The following is an 18,627-nucleotide window of genomic DNA, read 5'->3' as shown; positions in this document are numbered from 1 at the left end:
TATATGAACATGTGAAGCTGCCTTATACTGAATCAGACCCTCAGTCCATCAAAGTCAGTATTGTCTACTCAGACTGGCAGCGGCTTTCCAGGGTCTCAAGCTGAGGTCTTTCACGCCTATTTGCCTGGACACTTTTTAGTTGGAGATGCCGGGGATTGAACCTGGGACCTTCTGCTTACAAAGCAGATGCTCTATGACTGAGCCACCTCCCCTCCCCTCTTGGAAGTAAGAGTGATTGAACTTGAGTAAATCTGCTCAAAGTGAGATGACCGGTGTGCTAACATGTCTCATCTTGATCATTCCTTTTCAGTTATCTGGGTGTAGAGCAGGTATGTCCCAACAGATAGATCGCGGAGGGATCAGAGGTAGATCATCAGCCCCACTTGGTCTCATGGTTTGCTGGACAGGTGTTTGGGTTTTTGATGATTATTTGGTGTGGTGGTATTTGGTTATTGGTGCCAGTATGATGAATTCTTATTTTAACTTTTAGAACTGCATGTGTGGTTTTGGCATCATCCAGAGGTTTTCAATTCCTGTTTATCTTTAATACTTTGGGACAGTGACAGTTTTGGACCAGATTCAACCAGTGTTAACTTAGCACCCCAGCCACCCCAGTATAACAAAGATGAGTGTTCCAAAGAAGAGCAAAACCTACCACTTTCACGATGAATGGGAAATGGACTATTTCATCATGGTGAAAGACAAGTGTTGTCTACTTTATCACGCCGCTGTATCCTTGCTTAAAAAGGGTAATCTGGAGCATCATTATAAGGCTCTGCATAGCAATAAGTTTGATGCTGATTTTCCACCCAAAAGTGAAATTCATAAACCGAAGCGCAAAGAACTTAAAATCTAAATTGGCTGCACAGCAACAGTTGATGGTGAAGCCAAGGTCATATTTGGTCAATGCAACCATGGCATCCTTCAAGGTCAGCAACCTGACCGCAAAGAAATGCAAACCTTGCAGTGAAGGAGAATTTATAAAGGATTGTTTTCTTGAAGCAGCAGACAATCTTTTTGAAGGATTTAAGAATAAGATGTACAATTGTCAAGAAACACCATTGTGCGGCGAATAGAAAAGATGTGTGGAGACACAACTGAACAATTGTTGGAGAATGTTTCAGTTTGTGTTGCTTTCTCACTCCAACTGGATGAATCTACAGACATAAGAGACATAGCCAGTTACTAGTGTTTATCCAGATGCTTTTTGAAGACTTCAGTATTAAAGAAGAACTACTTGGAATGATTTCTTTAAAAGGGAGAACTACCGGTCAGGAAATATTCAGCTCTTTCCATTCTTTTGTGACAAAGTGTAATCTTCCATTGCATAAACTTGTTTCCATCACTACTGATGGAGCAAGAGCAATGACAGGTGAGGTTAACGGTTTCATAGGCCTCTGTAGACAGCATGACGACTTTCCAGATTTCCTTTCTTACCACTACATTCACCAGCAAGTTTTGGTAAGCAAGAGACTCAATACAAAGACTGTCATGGACATCACTTTCAAAATTGTAAATTCAGTTCGTGGAAGATCACTTCAAAGACAGCTTTTCAATCTTACTCTTGATGAAGGGGCAGCGGAAATCATTTTGTACACTGATGTAAGATGGCTAAGTAGGCACAAATTTCTGCAAAGATTTCATGATTTGCTGAATGAAATAAGGTTTTGAAGGAGAGGGGAGGTGACAAAGCAGAGTTGGAAGATGAGGAGTGGTTATGTGATCTGGCATTTCTCGCTGACTTTACAGACGAACTTAGAAGAAGATATTGGATTTATATCCCGCCCTCCACTCCGAAGAGTCTCCGAGCGGCTCACAATCTCCTTTACCTTCCTCCCCCACAACAGACACCCTGTGAGGTGGGTGGGGCTGGAGAGGGCTCTCACAGCAGCTGCCCTTTCAAGGACAACCTCTGCCAGAGCTGTGGCTGACCCAAGGTCATTCCAGCAGGTGCATGTGGAGGAGTGGGGAATCAAACGCGGTTCTCCCAGATAAGAGTCCGCACACTTAACCACTACACCAAACTGGCTCTCCACACCAAACTGGACTTAGTGATGTGACCATTGAATTACAAGGTAAAAACAAATGCATTAGCGAGATGAGTACAGTTTCATCCTACAAGAGCAAATTTAAGCTAATGATGATCATTTTCCTAATACGCAGGACCATCTGGGACAATATCCAAATTTTGTTTTTCAGAACGAGATGTGACAGAAATCTGCTCTGTTATCCAGGAATTTGAAAAAAGATTCTGTGACTTGAAATTGAAAAAGTTGTGGAGTACTTGTCATATCCATTCAAAGTAGATATGGACATTAAGGAAACTGCAGCTGCTATCAGTAAAAATTACTCACTGAACAAAGAATCTCTTGAAAACGAAATAGTAACCCTTAAAAATGACATTTTTCTCAAGACCCGTACTGAGCAAGAATCATTTTGGAAGTTAGTGCCTAGAGACAAATTTTCCAACTTGAGAAGATGCAGTGAAGCTGTTCACTCCTGTTCGGTTCAACTTATTTGTGTGAATCTGCATTTTCCCATCTGTAAATGACAGAGTACACAGTGTTCCAAAATGCAGATGAACATCTCCAGGATTTCCTGAGACTGACCCTCACGCAATATTCACCCAACTTCAAAAAGCTGGTGGATGAAATGCAGGCTCAGATGTCTCACTAATTAGCAAGATAGAAGTTTTAAAGTTTGCACAAGATCAGCCTGGATCAATATTTGACCTACATTTAACACAAACTACTCAATAAAACTTAAAGTTATTAAGACAGTTATAGAAAGTTATAACAATAAAAATTTAAGAAAAACTGTTTGCAGTTCTTTTTGGATCTTTGTCTCTTTTTTTTTTTTTGCTTACCAATAAATGACAGAAGATGCATTGTAAATGGGAGGGAGGTGGAACCCAACTTTGGTGGGTTAAAATCTAATTCGAAACTTAATTTTCATGGTGGTAGATCACCAGCACTTTTGTCCGGAAAAACCTCTTCGAAGTTGGACATTCCTGGTGTAGAGTATAAGTGAGGCTTGCATAAGGCAAGCAGCCAAAAGGCTAATGAAAATAATACACTACATTTTTGTGTATTTGATTGTGTCTGTGCAAACTCTGGTGGGCTGAGAACTACCTGACGATGGAGGAGGGGGGGGGGGACTTGGGGTTCTGCAGAACTTCCTGCAGACTTCGTCATTACATTTTTGGCACTGCTCCAATTCAAGTGTATGATGACAATCTTAAGAGGTTTCTAATTATCCTAGAAGCTGATAAGTACTTCTCCTTAAACAGGCACTTTAAAGATATTTCCATTTGGGATTTCAGATTATAGCTTTCTATACGACAAGATGACAATATGAAACAAAAGCAGCATGTAAAACTGAAGATCTGTGATCAATGGGGTAACCCTGTTGATGGCTTAATTCTTTCCCACTTACCTGATTTCTAGTGCAAATCCTGTCCTGAGGTGGGAATAGATAGGTAGTGTTTAGAGCAGGGGTAGCCAAACTGTGGCTTGGGAGCCACGTGCGGCCAGTTTGGAGAATGCATTAAAATTAAAGTTGCTTTATTTCTACCTTCCCTCTCCCCATCTATTTGCTTCCTGTTTTGTGACTTTTAAACATCTGGCATTTATTCTATGTGGCTCTTACATTAAGTAAGTTTGGCCACCCCTGGTTTAGAGTTATACGTATTTGTTTTCCCTGGGCAGGAGAAATAGCAGCATCTGTGGCATTAAGCAAGTTAGCGGGGAAAGGGGTTGTTTTTTCTGCTTACTCTTAGATTTGAACTATGTCTTATTTTAAAGTGGGGAGGAGATTGACTGTATTGTCAGCATCTTGGGCCATTTGACAATTCTAAACAAAGCCCAAATCCAATCCTTGCCCATTTTTTAGCAGCATTTTAGGTTAAAAAAAATTAGTTGCAGTACAAATTGTGAGGACGCTGCAACTGTTAATCTCTTTAGTAATAATGCTTCAGCCCATAAGCATCTTGTTAAAAAACAGCATGCAACTCTGTGATGGTCTTTGTTGGGCTAATGAGCCTTTGCCTTCATAGGCTGGGAATGTAAACCCCTTTGCTCTTTAGCCTAAATCCTGTTGGGAGCCTTTTTGTGCGGAAGAACTGCTCCAGTTTTGCTGGGGGAAGGAATTTGCCTGAAAAGCCCTGCTGTGTTTTTTGAATGGCAAGTTTGATCTGGAGGGAAATTCCCAACTTTCTTTTCCTTGCAATGTTTCTGAATGATTCCACTAACTCTTCAGAAAGCGAACATGAACCTCATTCAGCTTTTACTCCGACTGAGCACAAAATAGTTGCGGCTTATTTGATAACAGCAGGTATGACTGTTTTAATGGGATTTAGGACTTGGATTGAGGCATTTTGTGTTACTGTCAGTGCTGTCCTCCCCATGAGAAGATCACAGATCTTCAGTTTTACATGCAGCTTTTGTTTCAGAATAGATTTTCCTCTTTCTTTATATAAAGATGTAAATGCATATAAAGTTGCAAAATATAAAGCTGTGAACTTTAAGAATGAATTTGTTAACTGAGAAAGAAATGTTGCCTGATATGCAGAAGAATCAATGTGATTTTTAGGGATGTGACACCATATGAATGGTTGAAACTGGATTAGGCCCAGCTTCTGAAGTTGGCTTGCCCAAAGAAGGGATTTGTTGGATGAGCAAAGTTCTCAGCTATACTCATACTGACCTAGGTGGTCCTTAAAGTACACTGGTCCAAGACCATTTAGGAATTTTAACACAGTAATCAGAACAGTGAATAGGTAACAAGTGTTTTTCTTTTAATATTGGAGGTATGTTCCTGATCATTCATACCTCTTGCTGATGTAATTACAACGTTCTGAAGTTTCTGAACAGTCTTCAAAAGAGCACCCTGTACAGCACATTGCAGTAGTCCAGTCTGGATACGATCAGAGCTTTGGAGAATGGGTCAGATTCTGTCCAGTCACAGCTGCAGATGCGCACACAAACCCCAAACTTGCCAAAGGCACTGTGTACCACAGAAGATGTGAAATTCCATCTGTTGTTGTGCTCCTTCCAGGGGGCTATTAACCCTTCCCAGAATAGGCTGTCCTCTTTGGTATAGGATGGGACCCTCTGTTGGATACCTGCTTATAAACTGAACTATTTGTAAGAAAAATGAGATGCAACTGTGTGAAAAACAGAGCTTTCTGCTAAATTAACCTCAATCTTCACTGCGCTGAGTATGAAAGCTTTAAAGAAAGTAATGTTTACCATGAAACTAGGGTCAAACCTGCTTGTTGATGTTAACATACATTAATGACATGTTTCAATTCTAATTGCTCATGTAGTGACATAGTCCTATGATACCAGTTTTCCAATATTAACTTATAAGGTGTGATGTTTTGTTGACTTCCACCGCTGTTATTCAGGGCTTCGGTAAGCCATTTGATTCTGTTCCTGGAGGCTGTGTGAGCCCAAGTGATATTTGTCCTCATGGTGGGCAGACCTTGCTCATCCAGCTATAAACAGGGCTATGTGTATACAGAATCTTTATACACACCTCTGTTCTCAGGTCATTTGCATTATATTTCAAAGGGTTGAGGAAAATCTGGACCTATTTGCAAAACAAAAGGATGTTGTAGAAAATATGTACATAGGATAGCAAGATCAGCATCAAGGTAAAACCAAGACTGTGTGTATATGTGGTGTAACCCCTAATTATAATTGAGGTTTTATGTGAGAGAGAGAGAATGGTCTTTGATAGCCAGCATATGGGATTAGGCCCGGGAAGATAAAGGTTTAAGTTCACATGTGCTATAAAATTTGAAGGGTACCTCTAGGCCTGTCATTCTTTTTCACCCTAATCTACCTCACAGAAATGAAATGTAGGGACAGCTGAGCTGCTTGGAAGGTTGGTGGAACACAAATGCATGTAAATTTGTACATAGATTAGATTATTAGTCAATGCATTTGATCTGTATGAGAGAAATCTTCAGAAGTGGCATTAGACTTCAGATGGATACCGTGATATTTTCTAAATAAAAATATTCTGTATTAAATGCTCCTCTGCCCTTTGCTTTCTCTTGACAGGAGTCATAAGCCTTCTCAGCAATATTATCGTATTGGGCATCTTTGTTAAATACAGGGAACTCCGGACAGCAACCAATGCCATCATTATCAACCTGGCTTTTACTGACATTGGAGTGAGTGGGATTGGTTATCCCATGTCAGCAGCTTCAGATCTTCATGGCAGCTGGAAATTTGGCTATGCAGGCTGCCAGGTACTGGGGCATTAGAAATCACAAGTCAAAGCATGTTCCTGTTAAGCTATCAAATTTAGGAGGAGACTTTAGGCCTTCAGCCTGGGCTTCCTCACAGGGCTGTGGTGAGAAATAAAGATGGGGAGAACTATATATACCACCCTGAGCTCCTTAGAGGAGTGGTGAGAAAAATATGAATGATGCTATGAGGTACAAATGTTCCTGTTAAGCTATCAAATATAGGAGGAGACTTTAGGCCTTCAGCCTGGGCTTCCTCACAGGGCTGTGGTGAGAAATAAAGATGGGGAGAACTATATATACCACCCTGAGCTCTTTAGAGGAGTGGTGAGAAAAATATGAATGATGCTATGAGGTACAAATCACATGCATTGAATGATTGGTTAATGTACCTGTTAGTAGTGGGACCCTCCTAGCAGCATGATGTAAAATCACACTGAGCTGTGATTAAACCTTGCTTCTCACTGGAAACTGAACACTGTAAAGTAGAGTTGATTTCAGTCCACTCGATTGCAGCAAAGTTCACCGCAGACCACATGACTCAGTACAGTTTTGGGGGCATCTCTGCTTTTGTGCTGCGGAGCTCATGAACCAGCAATAAGGAAGCATGTGCCTAAATGGGATAATTGCCTCTCAGTAAGATAATATTCAGAGCTAGTCTTACCACTAGATGGCTGCCAAGGGTAGCATTCTTACTGCAGGAAAATGCAGAAAGGATTTTTGCTTTCTGTACTGCCTTGTATATCCAGCGGCAAGATTTATTAGGGGTGAAATATGGCCGGAGGCAGCCAGCAAAGGGGTTAGAGTGGAGTTTATGGATAACAGTGTTAGAGGGGGAGAGGATGAATCACAAGGGATTAGGGTTTGATGAGAAGTACAGAGTAGAAGGTCATCCAGAAGATGACTGAATGATACTACTATAGGATACTGAGGGGAAGGGAGAGAGCGATGGCAAAGATGGGCCTGGGGCATAGGTGATGAAGGCAAGGAAAGTCCAGGCAACAAAGCTTGGCTCTGACTGAAGGTGGGGGAACATTTTGTGTAGGTTGGCAAAAGAAGTACCCTGATCATGAATATAAATGGCATCTTGGAAATTATATTCTTGATGAAATTTACCTCATAAACTCAGTGATTGTAAGGGTTTATAGACTAGTTAGAAATATAAACATACTGATCTTGGAACACACATCTTGGGACAGCAGTGTTTGTAACTGAACAGGAAGCAGGATTCCAAATCTTCAGAAATAATACCACCACCAATGGATTAAAATCATATTACTGTCTTCTCAAATTTCAGATCTATGCTGCTTTAAATATCTTTTTTGGAATGGCAAGCATTGGTTTGCTTACTGTGGTAGCAATTGATCGCTACCTGACAATCTGCAGGCCCCATATAGGTACTGTATTCCTTTTCCTTGCACAGCAATGCATTTCTTTCATTTACAAAATCTAATAGCAGTTTAGATGCTTCTCAGTAAAGCCATTGCTTGCTGCATATCCCCTGAGTTTGCATCTTGCTTGTATATAGTAACATCAGTCAAACAAGAATTTGTCTTTTATGCTGTCTTTTTAAATGCTGTCTTTATAGTCTGGCATAAGTATATAGCTAAACTCACTGCTATTAGTGGTTGTCACCAAACAGAATTAACAGTGACACATTGTTAGGGGGTGGGAAGAGACAGGTAAGCCATCAGAGGTGTGTGAGAGCAGATCTGAGATATGAATGCTATACCAGCAATGGCCTCCTATAGTTCATTGGGAGGAAAGAGTGCAGACTAGGGATCTCAGTGGTTTGTTTTTCTCCTCAGACTTGGTTGCTAACAACAAAATAATAATGCACAATGAGAAATACAATTAGAAATGCAGCTAAATCTGCCAGAACAGTTTACCCTCTACCAAATGTTCTCTGGAACAAAACTGTCTGGAGAAATGGACCTGTCATAGGAAAATATTATGTCACTTGTGGGCAGGAATATCTAATGACAGAGCTGTTCACCAAAATGTAGGACAAAGTATAGCTGTTCACCAAAGTGTAGAGTCCAGCAGGCAGCAGTATGGGACCCACTGTGTTTGTGAGCATGTGACAGTCGTGTAATCAAGTGTCATCACATGATAGTGAAGAAGCCAGAGGTATGGCCTGAAGGTCAACTGTGGGAAACAGAACAAGTGAACCTGGGACAGGAAATGCAAGCTGAGGGCCAAGTAGGGTTATCAGGTCCTCCCAGGCAATGGCAGGGTGGGTAGGGTTGTCAGATCCAGGCTGGGAAATTCCTGGAGATTTGTGAATGGAGCCTGGGAGGACGGGGGTTTCAGTGGCATATAATGCCACCACATCCACACCCCAAAGCATCCATTTTCTCTAGGGGATGTGGTCTGGACATGAGCTGTAATTCCAGAGGATCTCCAGGTCCCTCCTAGTGGCTGGCATCTTTAGGACAAGGAGATTACTATAGTGAGGAAGAAGTCAATATGATTGAAAGAAACCCTCTCAAATTCAAAAGCTTGCATTTCCCTTTTCTCTCTCTCTTCCCCCAACTTGGATGAACCTCCATGCTGTTACCAGACCAGTACTGCTCACCTGTGCTTATTGTGCAGATCCCCCTCCCACCTGTGAAAAATCACCAATCTTTGGGAGATGGGACTCTGCTGAAAGAATGTATGTTTGGAGCATTGGAGGCTTGATGAGCAGGGGTGTGAGGTGGCTGAATCAGGTGGCGGGAGAGATTGAAGGAAAGTGAGAACTGCTGCCATGGCAAAACTCTGAACCCGCCTATTCTAAAAAGAAATCTATCATTTAAAATCTTCAGGCTGGATCTGGATTAAATATTTCCTTAATCTTCTGACCCCCAGAAGTAGTGTTGTGATAATATCAGTAGGCTGTGGTAGGGTGTGGGGGGGGGGCGCGGGGAGGTGGGAGTGTTCTGTTCCACTGACGGTGATGCCTTCTGCTAACAGGAAATGTAGTCTGAATCCAGCCATTTGCCCTGCTGGTCTACTGTTCCTCTCAGTATTCATGAAAAGAGGCAATTGAGTGGCTCCTGAGTTCTCAACACATGTGTTCTAGCTTGAATGGCAAGGCCTCCTGCTGTGGAGCCAGGGTGCCTACTGCTGCTGAGGCCTGGTGATCTCCCAGAATTGCAACTGAACTCTAAACTACAGAGATCAGTTCACCTGGAGAAAATGACAGCTTTAAAAGGTGGAGTCTATGGCATGATATTGCTGAGGTCCCACTCCTTTCCAAGCCCCATCCACCCAAGGCTCCTCCAGGAATTTCCCAACCTATAGTTGGCAACTGTAGGTGGGGGAATGGTAGGCATAGGTGTTGCCACAATGTCACTTCTGACACAAATCCAGAAATGATGTCATAGAGTGCTGATGGAATCCTAGAGTGTCACACCTATGCAATGATGGCACTTCTGGGTTTGCACTGGAAATGATGTTGAAGCATAGCCACAATTCCTATTTTGCATTTGCCTACCTCCTATAGCTCCCTCCACTTATCAGAGCTCAGCTGGCTGCTTTAACTCTTAGCAAAAAGCAGCCATCCCAAAAGGCAGTTCTATTAAGGATTCACAACGAACTATCCCCATTCACAAGCTGAAGAACACAGGCTTAGGGTAAGGTTTATGGAAACCAGGCTCCTTTATTCCCTCTTTTTAGTCAAGTATTAAAACTTTAAATGTTGATTATACTTTTTTAAAAAAAATTCAGAACAAAGTTAAACATGAATAAATGGAGGTAATGCTGTGTATTTGACAATAGGTAGAAGCCTCTCTGCTCGCAACTACACAACCCTGATTCTTGCTGCCTGGATTAATGCAGTCTTTTGGGCCTCCATGCCTGTGGTGGGCTGGGCAAGCTATGCTCCTGATCCAACTGGTGCCACCTGTACTGTAAACTGGAGAAAAAATGACATGTATGTTTTGAAGTGTGGGATATTGTCTCCTAGATACATCACTTCATGGTTCTTGTGATGTGCTTTATGTTGGGGAATATTACCTTTGTAAGGGAGGGAAAGGAAGAAAGAGATGGGGAAGCAAATGAAAGAAACCTGTGTCCTCTGCTTTCCTCTCCAAAAATGAATGGGCCAGATCATCATGCAGAAGAGACTCACAAGATTTCTCTGTTTTGTGGAGGTGAGGAGTCAGAAAAGAGCATGGGTCACCCCACTGACTTTACCTGTTTGGGGGAAGAAAAAGCTTACCTATAGGACAATGGGAAGGATAGTTATGAATCTACGTCATGTTGCCTTCCCAAGGTCAAGCTGAAAACATGTTCAGTCAAAGTTTGTTTCTATTATCTGTATTCCATTTGGACAGATAATGATAACTGGAAAGGGAACAGGGATAGGGTGGCCACTTCTTGGTTGGGAAAGACCTGGATTTTGGGAGGTAAGAGCCTGGGGTTTAGGAAGGGGAGGGGCCTCAGGAAGGTATAATATAATTAAGTCCACCTTCTAAAGCAGCCACTCTCTCCAGGGGAACTGATCTTGGTCATCTAGGGATGACTTGTAATAGTGAGACATCTCCAGGTGCCACCTGAGGTTGGCAGCCCTGGATGGAGAAGAATGCTAGCCCAAAACAGATAGAAGGTAATGTTATCTGTTAGCTGTAGTCCCCCTTTCTTGCTGGGGCTCAAGGTAAATTCCAGAATTAGGAAATAATGCAGCAAAAACAAGGTAACACGAAGTAAACAGTTGCAATAAACGACTATAGCTTTTATAAAAAGGTCCTTCTGAATAGAAAGACCCTCCTGAACAATAGGAGCACTGGAGCTTTTCTGGCCCCCTCAGCAGGCCATTCCACCATTTGAGGAAAAGACCCCTCTTTCCCCAATATCATAGTCACCAGCATGGTTGCCAGGGCACCTGGAGAAGTGAGCTCACACACCTTTGGCCAGAGGGTGTGGGCAAAGCCATTCAGGAACTTAAAGGGACTCATGTGTACAAACAGCCCAAGTTTGCAGGCATTCCAAACTGGTATAGAGTGCTTGCCAACGTGCACGGACGTTTCCCCGTCACTGCTTGGGTCCGCCATGGTAGGGAAGAAGCTGCCCCGCTACGGAGCTATCCAGGCGACCGGTGAAGAAGCGCTGTACATGGAATCCACTGTGTATCGCTGACACCACTCGTAGCCATCTTCCTGCCAGGCTGGACTTCATTCCTTCATAGTGGGAAGCTCACGTACACACCCTGAGTCACCCTTAGCCCGCAAGCAACCCATTTGCCCCATGAATGGATTAACAGCTCAACTGTTGGTCCTGATTGCCTGGCAATACCCTAAAGAATAACTCCTGCCCAGAAGATGATGAGAAAAGAGGAAGAACATCTCCTGTCACTACCAAGTCTTTTGTCTACACCGGGGATACCTAGGTCAATATTTGACTCCCTATTGTCACCTTTCCAGATAATCCCATGTAATCTTAAGTATCCAGCCATTCCCATTCTTACCCCAGTCTAACACCTTGGAGCCGCCTCAGGCCATGTTGTAACCTGGAAGTTTCCAGGTTGCCCAGGACTAAGGTGAAGTTCATTGGTCAAAGTAAACACCCAATCAGGTGTCACCAAGGGACTCGCCATTGGCTCTGCTAATGTCCAGCCTTCATGGTCATCACAGAGCCTCCCCTTCCTCCTCCCCGTTACCTCCCATCCCCTAAGGGCTCAGGTGAGTCCTTATAACCTGTGGACTAGCTACCCACAGGTGTGCTTCTATCAGCAACCCACATTCCGCTGCATAGATCCATCCCCGATTCCTGATCAGTTTCGGGTCCTCCCTCATTCCCTCAACTGTCGCCACCGGAGCCTTCCTTGAAGACTACGAGAGGTAATATCGCCCTGTCTGTTTACCCTTATATGTTCCCCTATCAATCTATTTGTGTTTCTTAGGCCTGTGTGAATGTGTGATTGTATTGTATTTTTATCTTGTGTGAAAGAACTATATTATTCTAAATAAATTACAATTGGTTTTATTAAATTAGAGTCCTTTTATTGAGCATCACCCTCTGGATGGTTGAGCCTGGTATATATTGGTAAAAAGATTCCTAGTGAGCCAGGTGCCCACCTAACTAATTCCCCAACCTCGTTTTGAGGGCATTTTGGCTAACAACCGACTGGGATCCGCAACAGAAAATGCTCAGTTTAAGAGTAGCTGTCAGACTCACCCATATATTAGGATGCCACCTTTAAAAGGCTTTACTCTGATGGTTGCAGCTGCCATAGTGTAGCTGTGTGGTGTCACTGGGCACATAATTCAGACATATGCATCAGACACATGTGTTAGAGGTCTCCTACATGGAATGGAACTGCTGGGTCACACAGCTGATCCCTGGATGTGACCTCAGATGGGCTGCATAACCTCTGGTAGCCAAATGGAGCTGAATGATTGTCTGAACAAGGCCTTTTAAAAATATTGGTGCTCTTGAGGGTTATGGTATCAAGAGGTAAACATTCTGTCAGAACATCATAACTCCAGATTGGATAGCATTTTCCAGTTATTTCCATCTTGTTTATATTTTTAAATCTTCAGATCCTTTGTTTCCTTCACCATGTCTGTAATTGCTGTAAATTTTGTCGTCCCCTTATCGGTCATGTTTTACTGCTACTACAATGTCTCACAAACCATGAAGCAGTACGCCAGAAGCAATTGTCTAGAAAGCATTGAGACAGACTGGTCTGATCAAGCTGATGTAACCAAGGTATGGTCACATTTTTTACTTCCTTTTCAGAGACATGGCCTGATTATGGTGTTCCTGTATAGATGTTCAGAGCCTCACATATGCTCTCCTGACTAACCTCAGTCTTCCTCTGAACATCTCTCCAGTCACTCCCTCTTTCCTTTCTCTTGTATTTTTGATGTTCAAATGGGCAGCCATGTAAGGTTTATAAGCCCTATGGTCCAGACGTGATCTTTCTGCAATATGTACCATTCCCAGCTGACTGGATAGAAACATTGTTATGAGGGGCCAGCTTGTTCCATCCTGGGGCCCCGAAGTTGTCACTGACCCCAAACCACCTGAAGAAAGGTCCTAAATAAATCCTGCATAGATTTTCTCCTCATCCAAGCTGTATTGTATATTAAATACCTGAGAGCTGTTTTTTGTTGAATATATCAATGGCTACAATGCAAACCAGCAATTACTACAATGCAAACGAGTGCTTTGAAAAGCTTTGAAAATTTTTGAAAAGCTACTGAAGAGGAAAAAACTATTAAATGTAATATGGCCTGTTTGAGCACAGATGATGATAAGTGCCTGGGCCTCTTAAATGCATGCTAGAAGTTAATAGTGTGAATAATTCCAGTCTTCTTTTCAAAGATCTATTTTTTTTTAAAAAAAGGTAGTCCCCTGTGCAAGCACCAGTTGTTTCCGACTCTGGGGTGACATTGCTTTCACAACGTTTCCACGGCAGACTTTTTACTGGGTGGTTTGCCATTGCCATCCCCAGTCATCTACACTTTCTCCCCAGCAAACTGGGTACTCATTTTACTGACCTCAGAAACATGGAAGGCTGAGTCAACCTGAGCCGGCTACCTGAACCCAGCTTCTGCTGGGATTGAACTCAGGTAGTGAGCAGAGAGTTCAGACTGCAGTACTGCAGCTTTACCACTCTGCACCATGGGGCTCTTTTAAAGATCTGTACATAGGCTCAAATGCTTAAGTACTTCTGTATCTCAAAATCATCAAAATACTCCATTTCTAAATAAGTTCAGTTGAAATTAATACTAGTTTAAGAGCAAAAAAGAGGGATTAGATAGAAGAATAAGGAATTGATTTAATAAGTATATGTTTAAACAGAAATGCTGGTATCTGACATGATAACAAGCTCATTTTCTCTTCTACAGATGTCTGTTGTCATGATTTTAATGTTTCTGTTGGCTTGGTCTCCATATTCTATTGTCTGTTTATGGGCATCTTTTGGAGACCCGAAGAAAATTCCCCCAGCCATGGCAATCATAGCACCGCTCTTTGCAAAGTCGTCCACATTCTATAACCCCTGCATTTATGTCATTGCAAACAAAAAGTAAGTGGTTCCTTTGGCCTGGTGGGAGTATGTGATGGGTGATGGAAATCTTTCCCTACAACCACAGTTTACATGCTTGTCTATTTTTGGTAGGCTTGCCAACTCTGGGTTGGGATATTCCTAGAGATTTGGGTGAAATTTGAAATGGGTAGAATCTGGGGAGAGAACGGAGCTCAGCAGAGATGTGGTGCCATAGAGTCCACCCTCTGAACTTGACATTTTCTCCATGGAAACTGATACACATAATCTGGAGATCAGTTGCAGATGTTGGAGATCTCCAGGCCCCCCTTGGAGGTTGGCAACCCTGATTCTTGGAATGATCTGAAATTGGGAATAAGCAATATAAGTGGCCCTGTTTGCAGATGACACAATATTATTCAGTATGGTGAAATCCATAGCTGTGAAGAACTGCAGGAGGACCTCTGCAAATTGTGTGGAGTCTGAACTTGTTGAGACCTTGGGTCATAATGAATAGTTCTGTAAAAATTTAATCCCAGCATGCTCCAGCAGTGAAAATAAAACAGCCAGTGCTCCTGTATAGATCAATGGTGCTGACTCATTGGAAATGTTGTGAGCAGTTCTGGGCACCATATCTCTAAATGGACATAGCAGAGCTGGGAAAAGTACAGAAGAGGTCAACCAAGGTGATTAGAGAGGCTGAAGTACCTTTCCAATGAGGAAAGGCTGAAGAGTCTGGGACTCTTTCATTTTAGAAAAGAGGCAACTAAGGGTGATGTAAGAGAGGCCCGAGGTAGACAGTGGACCGAGAAAACTTTTTCTTCCACTTTCATAATAGTAGAACTCTCTCAGGGACATTCAGTGAAGCTGATGGACAGTAGATTCAGGATAAGTAAAAAAGAAAATACTTCTTTACTCAATGAGTGATGTAAATGTGGAATTCACTGCCAGAGGTTGTAGTGATGGCCACAGGGACAGATAATTTTAAAAGCTGATTAAACAAATTCATGAAGGCTAGGTCTATCAGTTATGGAAGGCTAAGGTTATTAATTATGGTGACTAAAGGAAAACTCCACAATTATAGCCAATAAACTTCTGAATCCCAGTGCTAAGAAGCAACATTGGCGAAGGCCTTGGCTTCTGTGCTGTGTTGTTGGCCCTCCAGGGCAATTGGTTGGCCACTGTATGAAACAGAATGCTGGACTAGATGGACCACTGGACTGATCCACCAAGGGCTTTTTTTATGTACTTATTAATGCTTTTTAAAATATAGTCTGAAAAGATGCAGGGGCTTTAAAGACAATATCAGCACACCAAACTACCTTGATAGTCATTTAGAGTAATGGCAGAAATATTTATAATCCACCTTCCTTTTATTTTTTTCAAATGAGATGATGAAGAAGCTAACAAGTACCAATTGGTGAAACAAGGCAAAAAGAAAGTGGCCTTGGAATCTGCCTTCTTGGTGTCTCTGTCACTCCTGTAGAGTGGCTGGTATAGCTGGGGAAGGTTGGTGAGGCAGGTTTTGGGGAAGTACCCTTGTTCTCTCTCGAAGCATACTTCCAAAGACACTTGTGAAATGCCTTTGCAAAGGCTGTTGCAGCTGGATTTGAGAGCCTTGTCACACCTTCTGGGCTGGAGCAATCGGCAACCAGTCATTCAAAGAATCTAGAGGGAGAAATCTGTCTTATGTGGTTCCTGTGGAAAAGAACAATACTGTTCTGCAAGTCTTACTCAGCAGAATAGGACTTTTGTGGGAGTGGTTGCTACCTCTCTTCACAGGATCTTCAAATTGTCTTAATGGTTGCCTGTTCTACTATGTGTTCCTTCTCCACTGTTGCCACATTCTGGTCTTAGAATTCTGCAGTTTTTCTGCCTTTCCTTTTCTCCCTGACTCCTTCATTTGTCATTATAATCTGAGGATCTTTAAATACATCAGTTCTTGTAGCACAGTGAGGAATACTGCCTTTGGAGTGCCCTGCTGGTGACTTAGTTTGTTCTTTCCCCTCCTTTCTCTCTAAGTTGAAGGGCTACCCCCTTATTATTCTGAGGAAATATGTAGGAGTTATATGTAGAAACAGGAAGTTCATAACTGTGGGACAGTTTTAGCAAAAAAAAAATCATACATACTTTTTTTTTTTTTTAAGACAAATTTTAAGGGATTGGAAGTGGTAAGAATGTACCTTAAATTCTTCTGAACACAGAAAAATGGCTTTATATAGAGTCTGAGCACTGTCTACTGTGATCATCAGTAGTGCTTCAGGGTTTCTGGTAGAATTTCACATCACCTACTCTTGGAGATCTATAACTGGCAATGCTGGCGACTGAGCCTAGTACCCTCTGCATGTCAAGCAGATGCTCTACTACTGAGCCATGGCCCCTCCTTTAAACCGTTGAATGGATTTCCATTGTCCAACACCAAAAACGTTTTTTTTTTGCTGTAGGTTTCGAAGGGCAATCCTTGCTATGGTTCGATGTCAGTCTCAACCAGAGATGACTGCTACCAGCGCCTTACCAATGAGCGAGCCTCAAAGCTCAATCGCATAAAGAAACTGCTGGAAAACACTCTCACTAACTTTACTTGTTCGTATCTTTTGCTGGAAAGAAAAGGGGAATTTGTTTCACAGATAGCTTTGCCTTCCCTCCCATCCAATGAATGGACTTCTCAGCTTGATCAGAGTATGAAATTGCCTTAAGGAGTCAGACCATTGGTCCATCTTGCTTAGTGCTATCTCCACACTGACTCTTTGGCATCTGTGGTGATACAAACGTCCCTATCCCTTGCCATGGGAGAAGTAGGAGGTCTTGTTGGCATTGTGCCAGCTGCTACCTACCAGGCCTACCACAACTCCTGAACATTTCTGAGGGTTCCTCCTCTTCCTCCCCAGCTACCTTGTCCATTGAGTAGTAGGTGCAGCTGCATAATAATCCCTGGATTAGGAAAGCAGGCAACTAGCCAGCCATCAGGGGCTTTGCCACGCCTCCAGCAGCCCTCATTAACCCCTGGAGAAACCCAGATTACCCTTTCTCCACTTCTTATGTGATTTTGGGTGGCAGGTGGCTTGCTGGCCTTTTGACTGGGGAGCGGGTGGCCCAGGAGAGTTCCAGGTGACTAAGGCCTGCTTGGGCTGGCTGGCTCTCTAGCCAGCCCAGTCAGGCCTCGCTCACTCAGGGCTTTGCTTTCTTGCATCGGGTTGCTTTTGGCTGGGGTGCTGGTGGCATATGCTGAGCTATGCTAATGATTTTTGCCACCTATTTTTCTACAAACAACCCCTGCTACCTACACTAGCATAACACCAACAAAGGGACCTTTTCTCTTGACCCTTTGTGCAATTGCTTAGAGGCACTTCTACTACTAGGGCCAATCTATTAGAATACCATTTCTAATTTTTAAATGGCTTTATAAAGTGTCAACAAATCTGTGGGGAATAGGTTAATCGATGACTACTGGCTATGATGGCTAAATGAAACCTCCATGTTTGAAGGCAATATACCTTTGAATATCAATTGCTGTGGGGCAATGACCAGGGAGGTTTTGGCCTCTGTGTCCTGCTTGTAAGCCTTCTTCTTGGCTACTCCAGGAAACAGGATATTGAACTAGGTGGACACTTGGTCTGATTCAATGTTCATAGCATTTATAGTAAAGCAAAATCTACACTTGTAAGTGCTATTGTTTTACTTTTGTTCTTTCCATAGTTATTAATATATAATAGATTTTGTACCTGTCAGGTAAAAGGAATTATGATCAAGGTAGGGAAGAAATAAATCATGTAGGCATTTAAGCTGTACTACAGTAACTTTTTCAAGTTTATTGCTTGTAATTTTTAATATTCATGTCTCTTTTCTCTAAAGGCAGCCAAGTAGTGTCATTGATTATGCTGTCTGTTACTAGGTCTTGTTGATTTCACAACACATTGGTCTTCATTGAAAACAATACTCAGCAATTATGTAATTATAGCTGATAAGTAGTCTGTGCTGAAAAGCAAATGTCTGGTTGTTTTGAAAGAAGAACCAAGAATGTTTACGATTTCCAACCAATCAGAGGCAATTTTTCAAGTTTTCAGTTGCTTAATGGGGCCATCTGTTGCTAATTTTTGGTACACTTCATTAAGTGCTTATCTCTGCTTTTTCTGTTTCATATGCTAGTATCTGTATATTCATAATGCTAGTTTTATTCTGCCATTATTTTGAAATAAACAAGGATTTTTAAAACAATGCATGTTCAAATAATGCAAAGTATTTCTGTATCTGGGCTGCTGATCTTGACTTTCTGCAGCTAAATATATGTGATTTTGTATTATATAGTTATTCAACTGATAGAAGAGATGTTTCAAAGATAAAAGGGCTCTGCGTTCACCATCTTATCTGTTGCACACCACACTTGTAAAATATTTTG

The 18,627-nt window shown here is 42.2% G+C and overlaps 1 protein-coding gene and 1 non-coding gene across 2 annotated transcripts; one reads left to right on the top strand and one right to left on the bottom strand.

The window, feature by feature from the left end:
• Nucleotides 1-140: 140 nt before the first annotated feature.
• On the bottom strand, nt 141-212 carry TRNAT-UGU (transfer RNA threonine (anticodon UGU)). The gene has a single exon. It is a non-coding gene; the product is annotated as a tRNA-Thr (tRNA).
• A 3,729-nt stretch (nt 213-3,941) lies between these two features.
• On the top strand, nt 3,942-16,797 carry RRH (retinal pigment epithelium-derived rhodopsin homolog). Its single transcript, XM_060247336.1, has 7 exons — nt 3,942-4,332; nt 6,069-6,259; nt 7,554-7,653; nt 10,019-10,172; nt 12,781-12,949; nt 14,095-14,273; nt 16,676-16,797. Exons 1-7 carry the CDS (start codon nt 4,179-4,181, stop codon nt 16,776-16,778), a joined length of 1,050 nt encoding a protein of 349 aa, XP_060103319.1. The 5' UTR covers nt 3,942-4,178; the 3' UTR covers nt 16,779-16,797.
• Nucleotides 16,798-18,627: the final 1,830 nt, after the last annotated feature.

This window comes from Heteronotia binoei, chromosome 9, assembly GCF_032191835.1.
Source record: "Heteronotia binoei isolate CCM8104 ecotype False Entrance Well chromosome 9, APGP_CSIRO_Hbin_v1, whole genome shotgun sequence".
Classification (NCBI taxonomy): Eukaryota; Metazoa; Chordata; class Lepidosauria; order Squamata; family Gekkonidae; genus Heteronotia; species Heteronotia binoei.
This window is presented reverse-complemented; position numbering and strand designations above follow the sequence as displayed.

Coding starts and splice junctions, on each gene's coding strand:
- RRH (XM_060247336.1), top strand. CDS start 4,179: ATGGCAAGTTTGATCTGGAGGGAAATTCCCAACTTTCTTTTCCTTGCA. Junction 10,173..12,780: donor AACTGGAGAAAAAATGACAT/GTATGTTTTGAA, acceptor TTAAATCTTCAG/ATCCTTTGTTTCCTTCACCA. Junction 12,950..14,094: donor ATCAAGCTGATGTAACCAAG/GTATGGTCACAT, acceptor TCTCTTCTACAG/ATGTCTGTTGTCATGATTTT.